General features: G+C 48.6%; 2 protein-coding genes across 2 annotated transcripts in view; one reads left to right on the top strand and one right to left on the bottom strand.

The window, feature by feature from the left end:
• Nucleotides 1–817: 817 nt before the first annotated feature.
• amd1 (adenosylmethionine decarboxylase 1) lies at nucleotides 818–9,720 on the bottom strand. Its single transcript, XM_030110251.1, has 9 exons — nucleotides 9,417–9,720; nucleotides 4,626–4,712; nucleotides 4,338–4,464; nucleotides 3,930–4,032; nucleotides 2,842–2,884; nucleotides 2,625–2,769; nucleotides 2,435–2,527; nucleotides 2,200–2,355; nucleotides 818–2,080 (listed from the first exon to the last, which is right to left on the bottom strand). The coding sequence occupies exons 1-9, from the start codon at nucleotides 9,524–9,526 to the stop codon at nucleotides 1,937–1,939; spliced, it is 1,008 nt and encodes a 335-aa protein (XP_029966111.1). The 5' UTR covers nucleotides 9,527–9,720; the 3' UTR covers nucleotides 818–1,936.
• A 1,852-nt stretch (nucleotides 9,721–11,572) lies between these two features.
• cdk19 (cyclin dependent kinase 19) overlaps nucleotides 11,573–19,814 on the top strand; it is a 29,337-nt gene continuing 21,095 nt past the window's right edge. Inside the window, 2 exon segments of the mRNA XM_030110410.1 lie at nucleotides 11,573–11,829; nucleotides 13,930–14,005. Coding sequence (XP_029966270.1) covers nucleotides 11,702–11,829; nucleotides 13,930–14,005 — 204 coding nt within the window. The 5' untranslated portion in view covers nucleotides 11,573–11,701.

Below are 19,814 nucleotides of genomic sequence, written 5' to 3'. Positions count from 1 at the left end.
TGTTCAGCCTTCTTCTTCCTCAAGGTTCAGCATGTTTTGCAGCTTCAAGCTCACTTTATCTGAGACAAAGTGACTGAAAACCTTCCTGAAGAATCCAGAAGAACGAGGAACAATTCCACAGATAATCTTTATTGAAGCATCAAGCTCGTAGCACAGATATATTCAGCACATCTTGACAATCCAAAGAACAGCAAAAGAAAGAATTAGAACAGCAAAGTTTCTCACTTAGTACATCCTGCAACTGCACCCTCTCAGCTGACCGTCCTTCCTCCGAAGACTCACAGTAAAGGAAAGAAAAGCCAGAAAGATATAGGAACACGACGTGGTCAGCTCTGAAACGCTCAGAACAAACCCATTCAGTACACTGGTGTTACGACGAAGTAAAGATCTGGAAGCTGAAGGAGTGGGAGGTGGGTGGGTCGGGGGGTGGGGGGGGAGATTGGTCCGCAGCAGAAATACAAAATGCCTTTTGTATAAAACTCTACCATTCAACTGCAAAAACTGCTTGGAGTTCACTGTATAAAAAGAAGAGGAGAGATAGCGATGATTCACACCAAGGAGGCTGAAGATGCACCGAATCAACAGGAGGCGGCGTCAAACTGCTCGAGCGCTCTGAACGACGGGACTGACACGGCGGCGGGGGGGGTGCTCGGGGGTCTGATCGGAGCTCAGGTTGGTCCTGGGGGGGGGGTAAAAAGGGCCGAGCTGGAGCCACAGAGACGCAGGGCTTCTCAAAGCGTCGACACCAGGAGAGCCGTGGTTCTAGCAGACGCTCGTAGGATTTGAAATCTGGCAGATCTTTAAAAACACGTGACTGTTATTTAACTTCAGTGCAAGAGAGTGTCAAGATAGTAGGAAAAAACAACAATTCATTAATAATGTTTTTTAGTGCTTTTTTTTTTTTTTTTTTTAACTCTTCCTGGGAAGCGGCGCGCTTTGAGAAGCGCTGCGTTCAACACCCCCCTCACACACACACACACACACACACACCCCTCCCGTCAGGAGGAAGACACGCCGCTACGCTACACGGTCAAGCTCCAGCCCTGCAGGTCACATGCAGCACGGTGTCACAGGACCCCCACCCCCACCCCCCCCAGGAGAACAAACGTACCGGGTGGAAACTCAAACAAAGAAAACTGCTGGGGGAGTCGCAAAAAAAGAAAGGAAGAAAAAAAAAATTTAATAAATCGGCAGCTTATGCAGTGGTGACATGTGGAATGATCCGGGACCACCCTGGCATGCTCAGACCGGCGGGCCTCCATTGTGCTCCGGCACGGTTCTCTATGGGGGGGTGGGGGGGCGGAAAGGGACAGAGACACCATGGATATTATGTGGCTAAAAGAAAAATGCTTTGCTGGGCAACTAAAGCGAGAAGTGTGCGATTCGTTCTGTCCCATTGAAGGGGGGGGGTGGTAGCAGGCCGCAGCCAGGACGGCTGCCCCCCCACCCCACCCCCACTACCACCACCCCCACCGGGGGAGGGGGGGCAGGAAGAGGAGAGGCGCTCTCCTGGATCAATACATTCAGCTCGACTCGGCTCCGGTCTCCAGAGGAGTGTACATTCAAATCTGAGCATGGGGGGGGGGGGCTCACCTGGAGGCGTGGCGATCTGAGCATGTCAGGGCCGGGGCTAGTGCGGGCGGAAGCCCTGTCTGTGGGGGATGAGGGGCGAGACCTGCAGGGGGGGGCCGTACTGGGCGGGGCCGGGCGGCCTCAAACAGAGCCTGTTTAATTCCTCTACATGCACTTCAAGGTCACGGCAAGAGTGAGCGAGAATATCGAAACGGAGAGGAGAGCTTTCATGCGGGAGGTCTAAGTCACGGGGACGACGAGGCGGGCGGCCGGGCGCCGCCGGGGGGAGGGGGGAGGGGCGGGGCGGCGGGCCCTCCGCGGGCGGGGGGCCGCCTTTCTTGCGCCGCTTCTTCATGGTTGACCCTCAGCTCTGCTGGTTCTGCTGGCGGGTCTTTGAGTAACTGGTAAAAACAAAGTTGTAGTCGTTGAACTGGGCCAGCTGGCGGTCCAGGCGCTTGTAGCCCTCCAGTTTCTGGGCGGAGGAGAAGACGCTGCGGCATTTGGAGCTCTGTGGGGGGGGGGGGGGGGGGGGGGGGGGGGGGGGGGGGGGGGGGGGACACTTCCGTTTACTCCCGGGTCTGAGCGGCCTCCGGGGAGGGGGAGCAGCGGCTCGCAGGCGGCGCTCACCTGATTCACGAACAGCGTCGTCACGAACTTCCCCGGCTTGAACACCTCCACCACCTTCCGGACCAGGTCGTCGTAGGACGTCTGGGACAGGTTGGTCTCGAAGCTGACGTAGGAGAACTCCGGCTCGGGGGTGATGTGGATGGTCCAGTAAGTTCCCTGCGGGGCGAGCGGCGGCGGCGTTACGGGCGTTCGGTGGAGCGAGCGGCGAACGGGCGCGGCGCGGCGCGGTACTCACATCAGTCTTCATCCCGTTCATCGAATATCCACACGGGTTGAACATCGTGGCGTCAATCACAGAACCTGGGATCAGGTCACGAATTCCACTCATCTGCGAGGAGAGGCCGAGAACAATCAACTTCAGACCGCGCTCGCACGGCGACGCGTTTCGAAACGCTGCGTGCGGAGAGAGAGAGAGACGGCCTTACACGAGTGACATCACTTGCAGAAACACCATCTTTCATGTAGAACTGGTCCATAATGGCTGGATCGAGGTCGCTCATCAGAACTTCCAGCGTCTGATCGGCATGCTTGTTCTCCCAGTACTCCGGTAGGTCCAGGGTAAAGAGGTACCTGCGGGGGAGGTCAAAGGTCAGCTGTGGTGCCGGGAGACGCCGCCGGCAGCGAGGGCGCGAGGATACGTACCAGCAGTCAGAGTTCAAACGCCCCATGCAGTAGGCTGCACCATCTGCAGGAGACAGAGAGCAGAGGCCGTCACCGCCGCGTGGACGCTGCGCCGCGGCGTTCAGGAAGCAGCGGCTGAAGCTCGGCTACGGCGCGACGATACAGGATCCTCCGGGACGACGCCTCCCGTTAAGGGGACTGTCCCCAGCAACTCAACTGGACGTTCCAGACAAGTGAACCCAGAGCCGGGCGGCTGCATTAGGCAACATGACGCTAAAGGCTAGCATGGCCTCCAGGGGGCGCCAAATCATCATTACAATTACATTACTCTGAAAACTGAGAAGCTCCCATTAAGATGTAAACATGATTAATGTTTCTACGAATGGTAAGACTAAAGAAGCTTTTCCCTGCTGTCAGTCCAACAGCTTTTCTCTTTTCCGTCCTTATTGATGAATCTGAACCCAGCAGAGTTACAGTTCATGTCATCTGCAGCAGGACATCCCAAACACCCGGATCATTCGGTTCATAGATGTCTGTCAGTCTGCATTCAGCTTTATTTTGAAAAACGCTTCACTTCAGTCAGGGCTTAGCAGTCAGTTGTTAAAGCGCAGCATTATTATTCATAACTTAAAACTCCCACACTTATTAACCTGCAGCTTTCTGCCTATTTATATCTGGCAGTCAACATTTCACTGTAAAGATAGAGTTTCTTCTTCTGTAATATAACATGGACATAGAAAAAAACATTTTATATCAAGCATGCATAGATTATGTTTTCACATTTTTATAGGAATCATTTTAAGCATGTAGTTTGGATGACACGCCAACTAGTGAGTATTCACCTCAATCTTCCACCAACCCGGATTTTAACGCAGCAGTACTCTGGAGGTTGGCATTTAGTGTTCACATTTAACATCCAGACGTGGATCACTGCTCATGTTGAGTGCAGAAGGAGAGAGGTGTGTGCGAGTGTGTGTGTGTGTGTGTTAGACTAGACATCGGGAGTGGAGAGCCACATCAGAGCAGACCCAACTGTCGGGTTCTGCACATTCCCAGTGTTCTGAATGAACGGAGGCGGCAGAGAGAGACGTCACACAGCAGGTTCATACTTGGGAAAATCTGACTGAGGAAGTCCACTTCCTCCTGGAAGTTCCGATGAGGGAACTCTTGGTGGGTTGGCTTCATGAAGTTCTTGCGAGAATAGAAGAAATTCTATAAAAACAGTATGGAGACCGTGTTTAGCTTCAGCCCCGAGACAGAGAAGACAAAACCAGGAGAGAAGTACGGATGCAACGCTTCCCGGTGAAACTGAGGCGTTCGGTTCGTCGCTCACCGAGCAAACATGGCGGCTCGGACCAAACTTCCTCTTTTATCAACAGAAAGCCGACTTGTCCCGTTGGTAAAAGGGAACCAGGAGCAACACGAGTACGCCGCTCCAGCATAGCGCTTCCTGACAGGCGAGGACTGGAGGAGAGAACACCGGAAGCGTTGCATCCCTGGAGAGAGGACGCGCTCACCTCGATGGCGTCGAAGCCGCAGTACTCCCTGGCAAGTTCCAGCAGAGGCACCAGTGCTTGCAGTAAGAGGGTGGTTCCGCATGTCTTCAAAATGAAACGTCTCTTGGAGACAAACATGCTACTCTCACTGGGAGGGGACAAGAACACAGCAGGGGTTAAACAAGCAAGTGCAGCCACTGGAAGAGGCTGCCGCCGAGCGTCGGCCTCGTCTGCTTAAGTAGGTCAAAAAGGAAAAAAGGCTTTTCCTGTTCAAACGCATTGCTGGGTAATCCAGACCGACTCACTCACCTGAGTATATAAGCTTCCTGCTTGTCAGTCTTTGTCACACTTATGATCAAACAATGCACATTCTCCAAGAGTTTGTCCCACTCAAACCTGCGGGAGAAGGAAGAGGAAACGCGTCAGTCGCCGCTCTGTGTTCAGAGTCTGAGCTGAAAACATGAGACCCGACACGGCGAGGATCGGCGATCGCAGCGTTTCAGAACGGCTCCTCAACGGGCGCAGGTCTAACGGCGAACGTTCGGACGGATTCACGCAAGCTCCCCACTCGCACGGCAGGGAGAGGAGGGTTTATACAACACGGCCTCGTTCACAGACCCACTGGCAGCTGGAGAGGCCTTGGACCAAGCTCACAGCGCGACGCTCCAGTGTCTTCCTGGAGGAGCCTGTGCACCGTCTGCAGGCTGGAGCCACTTCTACCGACCGGGACTGGAGTTAGAAATAATTAGACACATTCAACATGGAAACATCCCCATGCAGCAAGTTCAAGACTCTCAAGTTATGGTCCATATACATGCAAATTTAGGCTCAGTTTACTTAAAATTACTTACAACTCAAACCGAAAACACTTTCTGGAAACTACATCCACAACGGAGCTTCTCAGAAATGCTCCAACTCCGTCTCGTCGCCGTGCTGCTGGACATGCTAACCATCGCCGTCACCAGTTCTTCTGCTCACGCGCGACTCTAAGGGGACAATAACAACGATGGCGGCCTCCAGAGCGCCATAACTCCCAGCTCCCATCCACCCTTCCATCATCCAGACAGTCGTCGGATAGTCGCGATTGTTGACGCTGGTTTCATCACAAAAACAACCAACATCGCCACCTTGTGGCCCCATGTGCTCACTACAGCATTCTGGGTTTGTCACATAATGCAGGATTTTTCTGAAACCAAGAAGTGGAAGCGGTGTGTTCTCACTTCAAACGTCGTGCCTCGACACATGAAGCTAGAATTTCATCCTTAAACTAATGACATAAAGCAAGTTTACTCCAATAATCCAACTTGCTTTCAGCTGCCGTCTAGAAGCAGGTTGGACCTGTCGGGAAAATAAAGGCGAATACGCTATTGTGTGTGCACGTGTTCATATCGTGATTGCAAACAACACGCCCTGCTGCATCTGCAGTCATCTTTAAAATGTGCAAGAACAACCAGTATTTCCTGAAAGAGTGACGCTACAAAGAAAGCATGTGGTAATGTGCGTGTCTGGATTTCTTCCTGCCACATGAGCAGCTCTTTAGCGCAACAGGAACTGGTTAAGCAACACCAGACTGAAGAAACACTGGCTGCAGCAGACTGCCTTCAGCATGAGCGTCTCCGAGAAAGTCCACTATTTACTTTGAAGATAGAGGATCAAGCTGCCCGTAAATAACAAGTCACATCAGACTGAGCGCTCAAGACTGAAGGAGAATGTGGTTGAGCCCCATTTACACCACCTTCCAGGCGAGAACTCAGCGTTCTTCCATTTCCACGGCAAACACTGAAAACGGTGTAGTTGGTATGCCGGGCCACGGGGGGGAGCCGTTGGTTGTTTTTGTAATGAATGCACACATGGTGTAGTGAATAACAGGCCTTGAACGAGTGTACCCGACGTTCGTGTGGCCAGATAAACTGGACAAGCGTAAACGAACACCCACAGCAACAGAAGCGTTGCGTTTCCGTGTAAAACTGTCCTCAGCATGGACAGCGCCGTCATTAGCATGTTTACCAGGTCAGTGGCACAAACTGAAGACCGAGGCGTAACAAAGGCAGAGTTTCAACAGCAAAACAGCATTTTTCATTTACCTAAAGCATAATGAAGATAAACCAAGTCACGACCAAACGGCCTTAGTTTGACTTATGATAGCTCAGTGGGACGATCAATCCCCGCCCCCAGGTGACACAGAGGGGTCAGGAGGGCAGAAAGCGAACTGCAATTCTGAAGCTGTTCAAACGGCGTCCAAACGGCCCAACGTGGCGTCCTGCAAACCGACACTTCCCATCAGCTCCATAGGCTACAGCCCCGACATCGTGTGACCAGGCATGCTACAATAAATCAGTCTGCAGCTTTTACAGCCAAGGAGACATTTTAATACAAAGAAATCTGGAGCAGCTGAATACTTTGACCTTCAAAATAACGTGGGTGATAAAACGTTTCAATACCCCCGGTGACGCGCTAGACGAGATGCTACAACAGCATACCCCATTACAAAAGTATGATAAATAAGCTACAGCAACAGATCTGCAATCACTAAACAAAAGCTGTGTAAAATACCTACATAACACTATATGCAAAACTATGTGGGGGGGAAAAAATCATTTTACTTGAGCAAATGGTTTGACTTTTTCCAGTCTTTTATGCCTTCCCTATTCAATCCAATCATTTTGTAAACCTTTTGCAGTAGAAGCAGTTCAAGCCATCATCCTTTTCACAGTACATGAGCCAGCTCCCGTTTCCCCACCTCACTAAGAATCTGATAAAACCTTCATGTCGATGCCATCATGCATTCTGATCTTTCATCCAGACTGATTACTTCTCTATATTTGTATCAATTGCACATTCTGTCTTTCTGGATGGAAACCATTGTTCTAGGCTTTTATTTGGAAAACAAAACTGGTTTTTGGAAGCTTCAGATCCTCAGACTGCAGATTTCTTCCAGCCGTTCAGCGCGCCTGAACACACCCAGCTGCAGATGTGTGCACGTGTCTACAACACTTTCTAACTGCAACCACAATCAAAACACTGGAGTGCGAGTGTCCGCCCTCTGCTGGTCAGAACGTGCATGTGCAGCCTCTCCATGCAGGCACAGGCCGAGGCTCTGCAAGAGCGGTCGTTTTACGGTTCCACGCGTCAGACCGTGGAACACGCCAAGTCGTTACCAAGTCGAGGCTAGCGGAGACCCCGTGGGGTTTCGTTTCACGGAGCGCTACAGGCTATTTCTGGCTGCTCAGCAGGGTCAGGTTTTCCTCAGAGAGCGAGGTCTCCCAGAAAGGAGCAGATTATAGTCGCCCAAACCCTCTGAACACTCGTCGCTTATCGTGGGCTCCTTCAGGCTGTGAAAAGATGCCAGATTGGCAAACTGTGCCACTCTGCAGCTCGACAGCGAAGCAGCTGGCTGACCTTTGGGAAACGCTGCTCAACAGTCACTAGAGGCCGCGAGCAGCGCCGGACGTAATGTGAGCAAGCTCCACATTTGTGAATCAGATGCCCTTGTGGACTTATTTGGACATTGGCTGAAGTCCAGCCTGCCTGATCCACTGACAGCGTCCCTCAGAGCTGATAATCTGCCCTCTGACGAGATATTAATACCAGTGTGGCCACAGCTCTCCTCTGACCAGGTTAATGACCGTTACATTGTCTGCATGAGGCATTGCAAGTGACAGTTAAGTTTGTTTTCCCCTCAGGAGGGAAGTAATGACATAACTGGTAATAAACTGGAGGCATAAGTTATTATACTGACACACCCACATTTCAGTCATACTGAAGAATCGCATGCCACACTAAATGACTGGTTGTAGTATTTAGACAACACTTGAACTTTGCTCTACTACTCCCCAAGGCCAGACACGTGCACGATAAACCGAAGTTTGAAGCAAGAGCTAGACTCAAGTCTGAATGTCTTGGAGCACACACATGTGAAGTCAGGGGGCAGGGGGGGAAGACACTCTAACCAATCAGAGGAACTGGGCGGGGAAGGCCTGCATGACTGGAAACGTGACCACAGCACTACTGAGACCTGTAGTGGGACTGAGTCAGCATGTGGCAGCAGGCTGGAGAGAGCCCATACCCCCACAACCCAACTGAGAAATCACCCTCAATATTTACCTGCAAGAATCCTGGAACCTGGTGCAAACAGGTGAAATGAACAGGAATTTAAAAAAAAAAAGAAAGAAAGAAAAGAAAGATCAGACTGAACTACTGGTGCCTCAAAAAGTTAAGGCTCCAAGAAATACTTCTGATCTCTGAGACCTGGTCTCAGGATTCAGGAGGTCAACCCGTCGAGTTGGAGCCGTTTTCAGACATACTGTTGTGGTTCTGATACTTCTGTCTCCAAGCAGCAGACACGAGGTGACACAGCCTGGCCACATGTTTGACGACCTGGAGAGGAGGCCCCGTCTCACACACACTTCCACCATTCCCCACACCGACCAGAGCAAGTTCTGAAGAGGTCCCTCTAAACACGCATGAAGCAGCTGCTGATTTATTCATGATCCAAACTGCAGCGGACGACAGGAGACATTCATGAAGAAGGAAGGAGCAGGTTCGTGGTGCAGTCCGGGTAAAGAACCCAGGCTTCTCATGTCCGGAGCTGGTTAACTAGTGAAATACGCTGCGCTCCAGCCCGGTTTGACCGTCCTGTCAAGCCTGATCTCACTGGAGAGTAAAGTCCCAGCGGACCCGGACCGGGACACGGGGGCGGGGGGGGGGCTCTGGGGACCAGGACCGACAGCCTGGGGACCCGAACCGGGCCTCATGGGACCCGGACCGGGCCTCATATCGACACGTCTCGATGAGAACAGGCAGAAACTCCCGGGTGAAGAATGAATGACTCAGCGTGGAAGTGGCTGTTAAAGGGGGGGGAGGTGGCCATTTTTGAATGACGACGTTAGCACCGATGGTGGCTCCGGCCTGGCTCCCGGGTCTCTCCCGAACCGCTTCCCCCTCCAACACGAAGCTGGGCCCGATTTAAGAGTTACGCGTGCCTAGAGGAGGGCACGGGGGGCACTAAAGCCGAACATATGGTGGGTGTTTCCGCCGCCGTATCCATGCGGTACCGGGAGAGAGAGAGAGACGCCACACCGCGGACAGCCAAGTACCCACCTTGGGATGGTGCGGAGGTCCCCGGTTCCTTTGGTCTCATCCTGGCGAGAAAACCACACTTCCAGCAGCTTCTCGGTCCCCTCGAAGAAATGTGCACCGTTATCTTCCATCGTGAGACAACAAACAACCAACAAAAAATATCAAACGTCGCTTGTAACGTTCACGGATTAATTAATCCTTCCTCGACCGATTATAATTTACTGAGGTACAGTCCTTTAAGCGATCCAGGTGTTGATTTTCTTGAGTTTCCGTCTTCCCTTTAGCAGAGAATAGCGTTAGCGAGTGCTAGCTAATGTCGCCGGCCATACTGTGTAAAGCGCCGAATGACGAGCGCGCTCCGGCTTTATACGGTGGCTGCGCTTACGTCAGCGACGTGACAAGCCAATCTGGGGGGAGGACCTCCAGTCCGAATTTGTGATTGGTCGAGAGGCCTGTCAATTACACAGAGACACGCCTTTAATCACCTGACTATTTTATTTTAACACTTTACGCATAATTTCGCATTTCCCCACAACATGCTAAGTTATTGTTATACTATTGTGTTTCATATGTACTATTTAGACCTTGTTTTGTGTGTTTTACCCTCTTTTTCTGTGAATATCTCTTCCTGTAACACAGTGACATGACATTCTGCATGGACCTATTGTTGTTACCACAAATAAATTGACAACCCTGACTCCAAGTGACACACACCAGTGTCATATTACATGAAGAATAGCGTGATGAACCAGCAATAGACAATACCACCAAAGTACACCGCAGAGCTACCCAGGAGACCCTTCATTCCTGCGGCAATATGACCCTAGAACTCCTTGTGCTTTCCCCTCCTTAATTTCATTCTTTTATGCTTATACCAGTCAGCAATTAGCCACATATACACTATATATTTAATGTTACTTATTTCATTTCATTCTGTCATTTTGACATTTCAACTTCTACTTACTCTGTGATCTTTTATGTGGGAAGTTATGTTACAAGAATTCTCCCTCTGGGATTTATAAAGGATCCTTATCGTATTATATTCTATCTAGCTGATTAAAACAGTGAAGGAAAGCGATTCACATCATAAAACAGATGTATTTCAAAAGTGGAGCAAGAAAGGTGAAGGAAACAGCTAAGGAAATAACTTAAATAAAACAGTGAAATACACAAAGCAGTATAAACGGGATTTGGGTTTCCCTTACTGATAAAGGTCTTCAACTATGTAGTAAGACAGAAAGTGTAAAGATTTAAAAAAACCAAAACAAACAAAACAAACAAACAAACAAACAAACAAACAAAAAAACACATCCAGTTGAGTTTGTATTGCTTGTGTGATCAGAGCATTGTTTTTTTTTGGAAACACAACAGCTCGCTTGCTCAGTGTTATTGCAAATTCATGCACTTTAAGTAGTAGTTATTTGTAGACAATCATGCTGTCATTTTGTGGTCCAACCTACTCCTGATTTTTGCTGTATGTGGGCCGACAACTAAAATGAGCATGACTTCGGTGTCCTAAAAGTAGGAGAAGCAGAACAGATGACAGAGGAAACACTCCAACATTTTCAATGTAATTTTATTATGCTTAGAATTCATGGCATTTTATCAAAAAAATGATAGTGTTGATTGCATAGATATATTCAAAACTCCTTTAAATCACACAAACTAACAAATCCATACAATAAAGAATGAATGATTGATTAAAAATAAATTAATTAATGGAATCAAAGGATCTGTGGTTGTCAAACTGTTGGGGAGAGGGTTGAGGTGGTTGAAAAAAAATCTCCTACACTTTCATATTCCTCTTATATTATTTTTTACATGTTCCCTCTCAAATAGCACATATCTAACGTGACTCTGATCAGAAAACAGCTGAAACTCATCAGAATGTAAACATTAGCTCCAGACAGTGGAGAATAAAGAGTGTCTGTACAGTGACATGAGTGGCAGAGCTGATATTTACAGTCTGCTTCTCTTTCAGGCTTCGGCTCATGATAAACACCAGCAGCAAACTCAACGTGAGTACGCAAAGTGCAGCAAACCGCAGCGACAATCGCGCGTTGTAGTTCTTCAGCTCCTCTCGCGGCAGCCAGGCACGCGAGGCGTCCCCTGAAAACAAACTACATTACCCAGAAAGCCCCGCGCGCCAATTAGAAACGTCAACGAGCCAGTGAACATTAAGCGGAGCAGACCAAAATCCCAAACAAGGAAATGGTGGGGGAATAAAACGAGCAGATTATTTAATTAATGCATGTAATAATTAATATTTTATTTTATTGTAAATTAAGACGTATTTATGGGTTAAAATGGATTACGACTTCAAAACAAAGCTGGCGGCCGAGAGGGAGAGAGTAGAAGATCTGTTCGAATATGAAGGTTGCAAAGTGGGTCGAGGCACCTACGGGCACGTTTATAAAGCTAAGCGCAAAGACGGGTAAGAGACCGCGAACGTTTCCGTGAAAGCTGCTGACATGCGAGTGAGTGCTGGATGCTTGGTGTGCGCGCGCGGCTCGGTTCGCTGTCGGACGGGGCGTTCGGTCGGACGCCAGTGTTTTTGTTTTCATGTAAGGCACTCACTCACTCATCAGCGACACCGCCGCCGCCCCCCCACTCACTCACACACCTCCTCCTCCTCCTCCTCTCCCCCGTCCTCCTCCCTCCCCCTCTGCCCCTGCCCCGTGCCCCTGCACCCCCGGACCGGCCGCGGGAGCCGGGTTTTGTGTCGGTGGTCTCGGAGGGAGCGGGTCCTGACTTCCAGGGTCTCCGGGGCTGAGCGCCAGCACGCTGAACTTTCACAGGCGCCGTCAGTTGTTCTCAGTGGTTCACAGACCACGGCTGGTGAGAACACAGCCACACGAGCACGGAGGACGTGTTCTCACGCTTCTGTCACACAAAGCCTCCAGTGTCCGTCAGTCGGACCGCAGGAACCCCCTCAGTCCCAGCATGGCAGTAGCCATGTCAGAACACTGAGTCCGGGAGACACCACAGCTGCAATCTGCAGCTGGAACCTTCCTGGAGTAGCAGCAACCATCACAGGAACCTCTCCTGATGATCAGGAACCATAACAGATTATCAGGAACCATCACAGGAACCTCTCCTGATTATCAGGAACCTTCACAGATTATCAGGATCTTTCCCAGATTATCAAGAACCTTCCCAGGTCATTCGGGAACCTCCCCAGATTATCAGGAACCATCACAAAAACATTCCCTGATTGAGCCTTGAGCATCAGGGTTCAGTGTCACTGTCGGTGACTGAGTTCTCCAGCTGTGGGTGAAAACCTGAAGTAACGTTGCCGGGCTTGGAGGTGTGGTTTGCAGTGGACGGCTCCTTATCAGGTTGAATCTGTTCTGCCATTCTGCAGCTGAGTTCTCAGCAGCTCCTTTACATTCGTCATTCAGCTGCTGTGTGACTTTGGCCTTCTTCCTCTGCTGTGTTCATATTATTGCTTACTGTCTTCCTGTATTCGGAATATTTTCACACAATTTGGCAAAGTTAGACTTGTAGTTCTTTGACAAGTCCTGGAGCTCAAATTCAGACTGGAGAAGGAAAACTGCAGACATAGATAAAAGAAAAACATCTGGCTAATATTAGGTCAATACACAACACAATACTACAACCTGTGGCTCTGGAGCTACATATGGCCTTACAGCTGCTCTGTAGTGGCTTCATCACACTTTCACATATATAACAAAAATAGCCATTTATTTATTTATTTATTTTGCATACCACACTGAGAAATTATATAAATGTTCATATATTTTAACAATTGGGAAATAGAGCTGCTGTAAATAGCTAGAGCAGCTACAACACTCTCTGAAAATTACTCCGAAAGCTTGAAAGGTGAAATAAGATGGAGGTGGGATCTGGCTCTGCTCGGCCCTGATGGTCCCTCCTGGATAAAGAGAGCTGCATGGCGGGAGCTGCGGCGGCTGCAGGATAATGATACGCTGTGTTGATGCTGAGTGTTCTGCTCCAGCTCAGCTCCAAAGTAAACTCTGCCCGTCGTCATCCAGCAGCGCCTGTCTCTGGCGGGTTTTAAGCACAGGGTTGTAACGCTGCTGGCAGGGCAGATTACACACCAGAACACACTCCTCCAAGATCCAGGACGGACTGAACGTGACTGCAGGGGCTGCAGAGCTGGCTCACCTGAACCAGCTCTAGACCTTGGTGGAAATGGACATGTTTTTCCTGGTCGGTTTGCTCAGATTGGGTTTCCTCCGGTGAAACACGACTTATCTCAGGCAATCAATATGTGTCTGCTGAACATGCTCAGCTCTGCAGCCTCAGATTTCACTTCTGAACTGCTTCCTGTGCACCAAATGTCACACACAAAGGCAAAAAATAAATAAGTAAATAAATAAATAAAATATCATAAAAACATGGTCGGGTGCGGTTTTGCTTTCTGTCTTTGCATCATGCTGGTTATGATGGAGAAGATGCAGTTTCAGGAATTTAAATATCCATGTGAAGTTCTGTCATTCAGCATGTTCCGTGTTCGCACCGTCTCACATTATGTTGTGTTTCTCTGCAGGAAAGACGAGAAGGAGTACGCACTGAAACAAATAGAAGGCACTGGAATATCCATGTCCGCCTGCAGGGAAATCGCCGTGAGTTGCTCTTTTCATTCCTCGCTGCCCGCAGCACATCTTCACCTCTTTTCCACACGTCATTCAAATTCACAAAGCTTTATTGATACTGTGCTGGAGGTTTCTAATGAGTGGCTGTCATGATATCGACACGCACAATGTGCATTTCCACAAAAGACTGACTGAACTGTGATGAATTATGTTTCCACGGTACGCTCATGTCAGCCAATCAGACGACGGGAGGGAGACGCAGGACGGGGGAATCTGCTGAAAAGCATCTGAGGAGACTTTCATAGAGTTTTGGCTGTTTATATGATAGCTGTGGTTTTGGTTGGTGTGAATGTCACTTTTTCAAATATTCCTGGATGTGAGATTAGATCAATAACTGAGGAGAATATATAGGTTAGCATTTAGCAGTTAGCATGGTCCCTGCCCGCACCGTGTATTCAGACTCAGCATCTTCCAGAAACTTCCTGCAGTTTACTCGAGGGCTGAAGCGGGAAGTCGAACGGCTGTCTGACAGCACAGCGGCTCCAGCTAGTGGTGGCTGGAGGCATGGCAGCGCCGTGGACATGAGAGAAACCCGAACTAACCGTACGGAGGAGCGGGATCCATCCCTACGTCAGGCTGAACCCAGCCAGACAGGAAGTCACAAATCCAGAGACACTTCAGTACGGCGACAGTATTTTAGAACCAGAGACAACAAAGTCAACAAGCTGTTTGTGTCTTAGAAGTGATGAAAATAAACAAATATTGCCCAGGCCGGAGAACACTTTACATGTTATTTGTCCTGAGAGGAAGTCCAGCTCCGTAGTTCAGGCCTCATGGGGTCAAAGGGAGAGATCCTGGATTCTGTCCTGAGTGATTGTGAGGAAGACTTTATAAAACTTTAAAGAGACTTGAAGAGCATTTAATGAGCAGCTTGTTAGGTTTTTATCTAGTTTAAAGCAGAGTCGTCAGCTCTCTGTTGGCAGTGCTGCTGCGGAGCCGGTTAATAAAATGAGGAGACAGCTGGAGCGCCGTGCCTCACGGTGCCAGCTCTGCTGGTAAAGCGCCAGAAGGTGAACAGCATAATCATGTGTTTCTAACTGGATGTATTTCACCTGCTTCACATTGAATCGTGAAAATCTCCCAACCTCCCCCTGGATAAAATACTTCTATAGTTCATGATGGCTCCTGGAAGTTACTCAGAGATGTTGGGTGTGAATACACGGAGCAGGGACAATGCTAAACGCTAACCTCTTCGCAAACTGTTGAACTGGTAGACACAGGATAGCTTTCATTGAGGCTGCTGGCGAACTGGGTTTTATAAAATCCATGTGCAAAATGGACTTTTTGGCACAAATGCTGTGTTTGTATGCTGTCTAACCTTTCACACACTTTTCGGGCCACGCTCCTCCGGTGTGGCCGGCCTGTGCTGGGGGTGGGCGTCGGCATGCCACTCGTCCTGCTGATACAGGAGGAATGTGGGCCTCGCGACTGGTTGGTCGGCTCTTGTGCAAGATTCCACTTCAACAAGCTTTGCCTGGGGTGTGAGGGGAAGCCGGGGTGGGGGGGCAAATGAACTACTGCGCAAACACCTTCCAACAATAAAGAACACACTACAGGAACATGTGGGGAACATTGTCCAAATGTTTTGGTGTGTGTGTGTGTGTGTGTGTGTGTGTGTGTGTGTGTGTGTGTGTGTGTGTGTGTGTGTGTGTGTGTGTGTGTGCTTACAGTAGATTCACTGAAGTGTGGGAGAATGTGAGCGCCGCGTTTTTGAGATTGCCATCTCAAAGTGAGTGCACTAAATGTCACTTGCTGTCAACACGGAGCACAGAAACGATCTCACTGTGTTCTGCAGAGGTACACACACGGGTCAACACCTCCACATGGTGTAGTGGTGTAGCAGAAGCCATTCGACGTTTATTATCGAAGTTAGCCTGAAATGGAAGGAGCCACACGGGGGTGCAGGCTGGGACTCCCTGAGGTCTGCTGTTCTTTGCGGAGCTTGCATGTTCTCCCTCTGTGCAGACGCTGGACAGGGATATTGCTAAATGCTAAATGCTAACCTGCAGAGTGCTGCGGGGAGCAACGAGCCTCCACCTTCAGCAGACTTCAGGATTGTGATTAAAACGCTCCGTGTTTCAGGACCATGTTTAAAACACATGAATATAAAAGGTCAAACATTTTGACTGTTTTTTTGTTTGTGTGTGTGTGTGTGTGTGTGTGTGTGTGGGTGTGGGGGTGTGTGTGTGGGTGTGTGGTGTCACATTGCCTGCTCCCTGGCTTCTCCTCTGGTCCTGACAGGAGTCAAACAGTGAGAAGGGGGGGGAGGTCACGACCTTGGAGGCTCAGGTTGTTGCAGCGTCATCTTCTGGCTCGCTCTGCCATCATTTGACGGTTAATGAGTCCGAGTGTGTGTGTGTGTGTGTGTGTGTGTGTGTGTGTGTGTGTGTGTGTGTGTGTGTGTGTGTGTGTGCAGTCAGTTCACGCTGCATTGTTGTCCTTGTGGGAGCCTCCACCTCCAGAGCAGTGTAGTGTTACAGTTGAGGTTGATTCGCTCCATCGCTCAAGCTTTCAGAGAACAATCGTGTCTTTTATGAAGCCTCTCATGATTCCAAAATCAGCATGGTTTTTTTATCCACTCCCCAGGGGAGCTAAAAATAAGACGAGATGGGGTTTTTTTTTTTTATATCGTGGTGTTGGAAACATTCCTCTCGAGAATAATCAGATGGGGATCCAACTCGCTGCTGGGGACAAACACTGACTTCTTATCATGAATGTGATCAAATCAAACATATCTGATCTGAGCAGCAAGACTTGAATCCCTGAGAGGAAAAACAAAGGGTGCAGCTTCAAGCTTTATAAGAGGAAGCTGACTTTGGTTCCACGCTATAAAAGCATCCATGTTGTTTTTCCTTAACCTTGTAAGCTGCAATATTGTGTGATTTAGAGCCTTTTAGTGTCAGATGAGTTTTTACTGCTGCGACAGGGCGAGGTTAGGATTCTCCTCCTGTTGCTGTCTTTATTGGAAACCAGACAGGACGGGCGTGGCATGCTCAGACAGAGAGGTGTGTGAGGTTTACCCGCCGTGTTCGCTTTGGTGGTAGAGTCCAGTTGACCTGCGCTAAATTTAACTTATCTTGAATTGTTGGCCTAACCTGATGGTTTTACAAATTGGTATAACAAAGGGTGTTGAAGCAGGTGTTGTGTGGTTTTCTTGGGATCATTGAAAAAATGTAATTCATTGTGGGTGCCACCTTTATTTTGATTGTTGCAAATGTCCACAGTAAAGGGTGTGTGTTGAGTGAGGTCTTCTTCTATTGTTTGATTCCGGGGGGTGTTGCTGAGATGTAATCGGCCTGATAGCTTGGCAGAGATGTGAGTGCCAAGGTATTGATGTTCCCTGGTTTTAGTGGTGCTGTGGGCGTCGATAGGCAAGACAACTGATTGCCTCCAATTTACAGAGTATTGTGGAACTGAAGATAATCTGATCATTCACTGTTTGCTTCAGGAAGAGGAGTCTGAGCATTTAGAAGGAAGAGCAAAGCATCGTCTGCGTACAGGCATGTTTTGTCAGCTACGTTTTCTGTTTGTATTCCTTTGTATTCCGTCTGATGGCTTCTGCTGGCAGTTTGATGAAAACTGAGGCAGAGTGGACACCCCTGTTTGGAGCCTCTTTGACTGTTGACGTCTGATTGTTAGATTTTCCGTAGCGCCCGGTGGAGAGCGCTCCAGGTGATTTCTATCGGACGATGAAATCAAGGTTTTAGTCATGAAGAGATGCTCGTAACACTTAAAAAACATAAAGACCCACAGGTCCAGGGTTTTCTGGGTAAACTCATAGGATGTGTTTGTTATTGGATTCTTAATCTTTCTTTGAGTTAGAGATGCAGTTGGTTGTTTTCACCTACATGGTGCCGTCATGTTCGGCGTCGCCCAGCCAGTCACTCGAGATCACTCAGTACGCCTGACTTGACGTTCCTGACATCGCTGACACTCACCGTTCAGGATGTCTGTGTCGCTGTGTAGAAGCTCGCGTTATTTTGTTCTTATCCAGCCTTCAGTTTTGGTTGGTTTTTTTTCTTTTTGTCAGAAATAAATTCAAGCTGAAGAAAATAGTTTGTTCTGTTATCAGTGACGGTTTTGTTTTTTCTGCTTCATGAGACACAAAAAAAGCACGTCAGAGCCAAGGCCTATTGTTCAATTACGGAAACACTCGGATCAGCTTTTATCTTCTCGGAACAAACTCTAGCTCCAATGTAATGTTTTCACCACAATGAACACAGGCTTTGAAAAAAAAAACACCAACCTGAAATGCTTTCAGAAGATCTGATCTGGTGAATTAAAAAATACATTGTAGAATAAAGTCTTTCTTCTGTATCTACTTTCCCAGGCTTGTTGAATCTGATCTCAGCAAACTGTGACAGGGTATCAGATTGAGTGTAGACTTTTCAGTTACACCGTTTCTACTTTTCACTGAAAGTACCGGTAAGTTGTTGAATATCTGGAGTTGCTGGGAAAATGAAGTAAACTTCAAACTATTTCAAAGAGCCACTTGAGTCAGAATGTAACAAGCCTGGAGTCAGCCAAACCAGATGTGCGTGAGATGAAGAGCTGCTTCTGAACACAGTCTAACTCCGGGGTGTTCAACCTGTGGCCCTGGAGCCGCTCTGGAACAGCTCCACGAAGCTTGTTTGAAAAAGCTAAAATGTATAAAATGCAGCCAAAAATGCCAAAATAAAAAAAAGTTCAAATGAACCTCAGTGGACATTATAAACCAAAGTGTAGTTTTATTTTATTGCAGTTAATTTGTGTTAATGAAGGACGTTGCTTCATGATTTAGGCTCTTTAGGACCTGGACTGATCTGATTCAGGAATAAATTCAAAGCAAACAAAGACAAACAGTTCAGGTTTGTAGTTTTATCAGTGAAACAAGCAGCAGCAGTGACTTCGGGGTCGGCCATTTGGTTTCATGTAGTTTTCAGTTCTCGTGCCAGTCTGTACTTTAACTTTTCAGCATGTTTCCATTGATCGAGAGCTTGTTGCAGCCTCTTGTTTTTCTGATCTGGTCGTCGGTGCCATTACTGGACTGATGATCGCTCTGTTTGTCACGCAGCTGATGTTTGCTCGTCAGATTTGGGATCTACTGTCTAATTAACCGACGGGACGGAGGTTTCCCCGCTCGTCTGACTGACCGACAGCTTTGCACTCTTCACTTCTCTGGAAATGGGCATTGCGTAGCTTGGCATTGTAACATTTGCTTCTCTCTCGCCAGAAATGGGTCTTTTCTTGAAAAAAGAAGGAAAAAAAAAAAAAGGAGGCAGAACAAAGGAGTCTTTGTGCTTCCCAAACTGCCACCTCGCAGGCTGTGCAGCTCAGCAACTGGCACGCCGCGAGCGGAGGAGCTTCGAGGGGCAGGGCGGCCCGCTTGGCTTGGGGACTTTTGGTTTGGGATGAACGTCCACGGCCTTTTTATTGTGAACGGAGTACACTTATGATTAAACAGTCCTCAGAGCTCTTCACACTGTTGATCACATTCACCCTTTCACACGCTGCTGCCAAGGAGTTTTATTATTTATTGATTATAGTCACACATGCTAATGTAAATACGTTTTTTTTTATCCATAAGAAATTAAGCAAAGATCCCTAATATTGTGAAGCCTCTGCAGTGCCTCTCAGAGGAATAGACGTGGTGTCCTTGATTTCCTGTTTTAGGAGCTTAATTAAAGTGAAACGTCTCCTCAGATGGCGCTGAAAGCCCCCCAGACTCCAGACATGAGAGATCTGGATCTGGAGAGGCCGTAAACAGAGCAGTAGTCCTCGTCCATCGTTCTCCCGGTGT

The sequence above is a fragment of the Salarias fasciatus genome, chromosome 15 (assembly GCF_902148845.1).
Source record: "Salarias fasciatus chromosome 15, fSalaFa1.1, whole genome shotgun sequence".
In the NCBI taxonomy this organism is placed as follows: domain Eukaryota; kingdom Metazoa; phylum Chordata; class Actinopteri; order Blenniiformes; family Blenniidae; genus Salarias; species Salarias fasciatus.
The sequence above is the reverse complement of the archived record's forward strand: the minus strand, read 5'-3'. Positions and strand labels throughout refer to the sequence as shown.

Bases quoted from the DNA above. Each gene is read 5' to 3' on its own strand.
- amd1 (XM_030110251.1), bottom strand. From the start codon at position 9,526: ATGGAAGATAACGGTGCACATTTCTTCGAGGGGACCGAGAAGCTGCTG. The intron at 2,885-3,929 runs GTATGAACCTGC...TGTCTCCTGCAG, and splicing joins CCTCAGTCAGATTTTCCCAA to ATGGTGCAGCCTACTGCATG. The intron at 2,356-2,434 runs GTGAGTACCGCG...CTCGCCCCGCAG, and splicing joins TGAACGGGATGAAGACTGAT to GGAACTTACTGGACCATCCA.